The sequence below is a fragment of the Tinamus guttatus genome, unplaced genomic scaffold (genome assembly GCF_059628265.1).
Source record: "Tinamus guttatus ecotype Peru unplaced genomic scaffold, ASM5962826v1 Tinamus_guttatus_pri_ptg000004l, whole genome shotgun sequence".
Classification (NCBI taxonomy): domain Eukaryota; kingdom Metazoa; phylum Chordata; class Aves; order Tinamiformes; family Tinamidae; genus Tinamus; species Tinamus guttatus.
This window is the reverse complement of record NW_028288538.1, coordinates 10,003,171-10,008,250: the sequence shown is the minus strand read 5'-3', so window position 1 is coordinate 10,008,250 and position 5,080 is coordinate 10,003,171. Positions and strand designations below refer to the sequence as shown.

The following is a 5,080-nucleotide window of genomic DNA, read 5'->3' as shown; positions in this document are numbered from 1 at the left end:
AGCAGCGCCGCGGGCGGCTCAGGGCTCGGGGCGGGCGGGCGCCTCAAGACACCGGCCAAGGCACCGGCCGCGCCGCCGCCCTCCGCGCGCTCCGGCCCCGCCTCAGGGGCGGCCCCGCGCGGCGAGAGCCGCCTCCCGGCGGCCGCTGCGTCACCTCCGCATCCGGAGCGGCGGCTCTTTCGGGCGCGCTGCGGGACTCTATGGCCCGGCGCTGCGGGGAGGTGGTGGGGGCGCCGCGACGCCCGCCGCGCTGAGGGAGGAGCAGCTGTCGCGCTCTCCTTCGGCCGGGAGAGGCGGCCATGAGCGTCGCGGAGCTGCCTGAGGAGAAGGGGGCGGCGGCCCCGGGCTGCCCGCTGGGTACGTGCGGGGCGGGCGGGCCTGGGCAGGGGGCTGGGCGGGAGGAAGGGGCCGCCAACGGCCGTGCCGGGAGGGTAACGGGCCGGGCGCTGGTGTGGCGGGAATGGCGCGCACCGGAGCTACCGCGGCTCGCCCGCAGCGTTAGCGTTCGGGGCGTTTTTGTCAGGCGGCCGAGGCGAGCGCCGCTGCCCTGTCCTGGCTGCAGAGCTGAGGGCAGGGTTGCTCTGCACCAGGAAGCTTCGGATACCGGCCTGGGAATAAGGGAGTGACAGGGAAAGGATAAAGTCGGTAAAGTGCAGAGAGCTGTGACTTGTCTTGAAGAGCTCTTTTTAAAGCGAAAAATACAATAGGGCAAAGTGAAATTTAAAGTAAATATCAACTTGTGATGTTCAACCTTATTCTTTGGTGTAGGCTCGAGTGATGGGTCATCTCCAGATGAAGGAGTTGTAGAAGATGTGTCTCTAATAGATGAGAAAGCGGTGGAGCAGCTCGCTGAAGGGTTAATTTCTCATTATTTGCCTGATTTGCAGCGATCAAAATCAGCTCTAAAGGAACTGACGTAAGCAAACTTCTAAAAGCATTTTCTTAACATGTGCGTGCTTCATTTGCCATGGTTTTTCTATATAATGTTCTAACTATTGTTACCTGGCATATAACTTAAACTAGTATTTTTATTTTATGTATGGATACTTAAGATTATAGGAATAGTAGTAAATGTATAAGCTACAGTGGAACTTTTCAGTGCTTTGACCAAAGAAAGTAAATCTAAAATCCCCCTCAGCAAGGTGTAGCAGATGATGTGTGAATTTCCAAACTTCATCTATAGTCTTAACTTAGTCTCAGAGATTCACTTAACATTAGGGGCAATGTATAGTGCAGTTTTTTTTGTCTGTTGTGCTGTCCTTAAGATGTGCTGCAAATCAGGTGTTTCTATCTATTTAACTCCTTAATTATATTTAAATTTTTTGTATGTGGACATCTCCTCAATAACTGAGAGAAGTTTACTTCAAATACATCTTAGATCTGACATGGAGATGAAGGTACCTGAAAAAGCTTTTACAGAGCCATCTTAGGGCTGCAGGTTGGGCTTGGTGTCGTTTTGTTCCTAACAAGGACAGCACAGACACCAGAGAGTTTAGCTGATTTGTGTGAGATGCTTGGATCCTTGGGCTTATTAAGATTTTTGCAAGTTCTATTAAGAATTACCTTTGTTCTGTAGCATGGTGCAGGACAACTGAGTAGAAAGCCAGAGATAATTATTTTTCCTTTTATTAAATCACAAAGATATTCACTCCTTATTAAGGCTACTTGGTGCCTGTATTATTCAGGTTTTTGAGATATTTATCCCAGATATCTCATCCCGTATGAGTCCATATAACAAAGAGCTGAATTAATGTGTACTCAGCTGGAATTAAAAAAGAAAAAAAAAAAACCACTAATATCTTTATGTCAATTTCAAGTAAGAGAAATCTGATTTCAGGAAGCACATATTTACAGCTGTATGACTGAAACTAAAATATATTTAAAGGGCTGGTGGGAAAATAAATCTCCCAGATACCTCTCCTAAGTTCTTGAGTGAAACTTTACAAGAGATTGCCAGTAAGGAAATAATTGACTTGTGTTAGAATGAGGTACCCTGAAAATTTTACATATGCAGCCTGTCTTTACATTCCTTTTTGTCTGTTCTGCTTTATTCTGGTTTTATGCATCTTGTCTTGTTTTAGACAGAACCAAGAGGTATTACTAGAAACAATAGAGCAAGAGATTTCAAAATTCAAAGAATGTAATTCCATTCCTGAAATCAATGCCTTGGTAAGTATCATTGATGCTTTACAAACTGTGTGCTAGTACAGGTTTTCCTGATGAAATACTAACAGCAATGCTTGTACCACTGGTATATTCGTTTATTCTTAACAAGCTACAGGACACTGGTATATTTGTTTATTCTTAGCAAGCTACAGGACAATTATCCTCTGGTTGAGATATTTAGAACAAATTGTTGCTGAACTGTTATCTCAATTTTCTGTTCCAATCCCACTGCACTCTGGCAGGGTGAGGAAGTGCTATATTCTCATTAAATAGAGAGAGTACCAGGAATTAAGAACAGGCTTGGTCTGCCACTAGTAGTGTGTGCAGTTGTTCAAAAGCAGTAGCCAGAACAAATATATACATTTTTTTTCAGTAAGACTGTAATGCTCTGTATGCCTTCCTGGGCTCACAGGAAGGGTTAATAAAATAAGGGTGCATGCTCATATTTTTATTCTGTTTTAATGCATGTTAATTCTGCAGCAGGTACTCTGTATGCAAGTACTTTACATACCTGATCCAGTGTGGCAATTTGCTGTAAGCTTTTTATATTAAGCTTTAACGTGTTTAATGCATTATCAAAAGGTTCTGGTGATGCTGTGTTCTTAATTGCTGTTTTGATGTATAGTTTTATAAAGCAGCTATTGCAACTTGCCAATCACTGCTATGTTTTCAAAGTTTTCAGAAGCTAAGCACTATCACAACAAGCTAGTGAACATTAGAAATGAAATGATGATGCTCCATGAGAAGTCCTCAAAGTTAAAAGTGAGTGGGATATTTTTTCCTGTCTTTTTAATCTTTATTTTGAATGCACATTGAAATTCCCAAATGAAAGTTGAATCTTCATTAAATCTCCCTCTTAAATATTTTTTCCACTTGTTTTCAGTAGCACTAAACCATGTTTATTTGTAAACTTTGCTTACTTTTTGTTGTGTTTAAACAATTTATGCATCTGTACTCTTGATGGTAATCAGTATCATCATCATGTTTCTCTTTTTGAATACTAGAGCTATTCCTTGTTCTGCCTTGCCATCTAATCCAACTATTTCTCATAGTTGTTTTAGTTCATGTGTGGCTGTTTTGGCTTTTGTCTGTTTTTTCTTGGGGGGGGGAGGGGGGGAGGTTGTTTTGTTTTTGTTTTTTTGGGTGGTGGCGGGAGAGTAGAATGTTGTTTTCAAACTATGTTGTCATAAGCATAAGAATATTTCCTCTTTAATGCTGGCAAAATTCACAGATTTGTTGTGTTTCTGGTTACATTCTGACAAGATTAGTCCTTCATCTCAGCCAACAGAAGTAGTTGGAGAAAATACACTGCATAGTATTCACCTGGCTGGTATACAGAGAGGATGAGTTTCAGGGGAATCCAGTTACATTTTCCCTATGTAGATCACAGTTGTGTTCTTTATGAAAGAAGTGGGAGGAAGAAAAATGAGTGTTTTGTGCAGCATTGTAGTCATAACCATGATGGGTTTCAGGAAGAGTGTGTGATAAGAACAGGAGGAATCCTGTTTGTAGCTCCAACTTCTAATTTTTCTTGTCTTTTCTCTTTAGAAAAGAGCACTTAAACTGCAACAAAAGAGGCAGAAAGAAGAACTGGAGCGAGAACAGCAACGTGAGAGGGAACTTGAAAGAGAAAAGCAGTTAACAGCAAAACCTGCTAGGAGGACATGAAAACAGAGCATGCATCAGCTTGTCCAAATTGTTAATTTTTGCATTCTCTGGAATTAAGGCAGGCTTTGCATAAAGTGGGCTGTAGATGTTACTGGCAACAGTCTACTGAATGGTATTGTGAATTACAGAATGGTAATAACCAGTTGGTAAATTTTTAATTTTCCATTTCAGCCATTCAAGTTGCCTTATTTTATAATGCTATGCAGTTTGATATTATTACAGTGTAAGTTAATTTTTGATATATACTTAGGAGAATTTAGACATTACAGTTTCAATTACCTCCCTCACCCCCTTCTTTTTTTTTTTTTAATTTTTCTTGTGCTATTAAGAATTCTGGCTGAGGGATATTTGCTGACTGGCACACACATTTTACAGAAAAAAATACAGAATAGTGGTTGCTGGAGTTCCATTCTGTTCTGTGGATTTTCACGATTGCCTGCTTCACTAAAGCAGTTTTGATTCTGGCAGTTGGGCTCTCTTGCTGATTCTGTGGGTCATAAATACTGGCTTTTTGTGTCAGCTGGGTGTACTTAGCCGTTTGCCCAACATTGTTAATAAGTGAATGCTGCAAAGCTCTATGACACCAAGAACAATGGTGAAGGGTCCAGATAACATTGTTATGTTCTAATCTCGTTTTTTTTTTTTTTTTTTTTTTTTTTTTTTTTTTTTTTTTTTTACTCATGTGCTGTTAGTTCAGCCAGTTGTCTAATGATCTGGAGAGTGTGTGAGCTGCGGTGTGTGAGTTGCCGTGTACTTGCTTGAAAGCTCACTTCATTGCAATCGTCTCATATTGCCATCAAAAAAATAAGAGTAGCTTAAACGTAGGTTTTGAATTGTTTACCATCTGAATTGGATTAAGGTGAAAAAACAAAACACTGAAGATTCTCAGAGTTTATCTATGCACAAAGCAAGGACTAATAAATTTAGGCTTCCACAAATGATTGAGTTGAACCCATGAACTGTTGCTTCTGTGATGGTTCCACAGGGAGCATGTGGTCTAGGCAGATCTCAATATGCATTTTCCTCATTATGCCCATATATGACAATTTTGTACATATATGGCACTTCCCAGTTATGCCCACATAGTATTTTGTTATGGATTTTCCTGTTATGCCCCATGAATGGCACTCCATCATGCCTATAGATGGTGATTTTGTCTATATATGACATTTTTGGCATGATGCCTATGTATTTCCCCCATATATGGGAAATATGTCCATATATGTTTCCTAATTATGCCCCTATG

The 5,080-nt window shown here is 41.2% G+C and overlaps 1 protein-coding gene across 1 annotated transcript; it reads left to right on the top strand.

Moving 5' to 3' along the window:
* Positions 1-235: 235 nt before the first annotated feature.
* On the top strand, positions 236-4,008 carry BLOC1S6 (biogenesis of lysosomal organelles complex 1 subunit 6). The gene is made up of 5 exons (XM_088539942.1): positions 236-357; positions 769-916; positions 2,082-2,169; positions 2,842-2,928; positions 3,715-4,008. Exons 1-5 carry the CDS (start codon positions 300-302, stop codon positions 3,832-3,834), a joined length of 501 nt encoding a protein of 166 aa, XP_088396068.1. The 5' UTR covers positions 236-299; the 3' UTR covers positions 3,835-4,008.
* Positions 4,009-5,080: the final 1,072 nt, after the last annotated feature.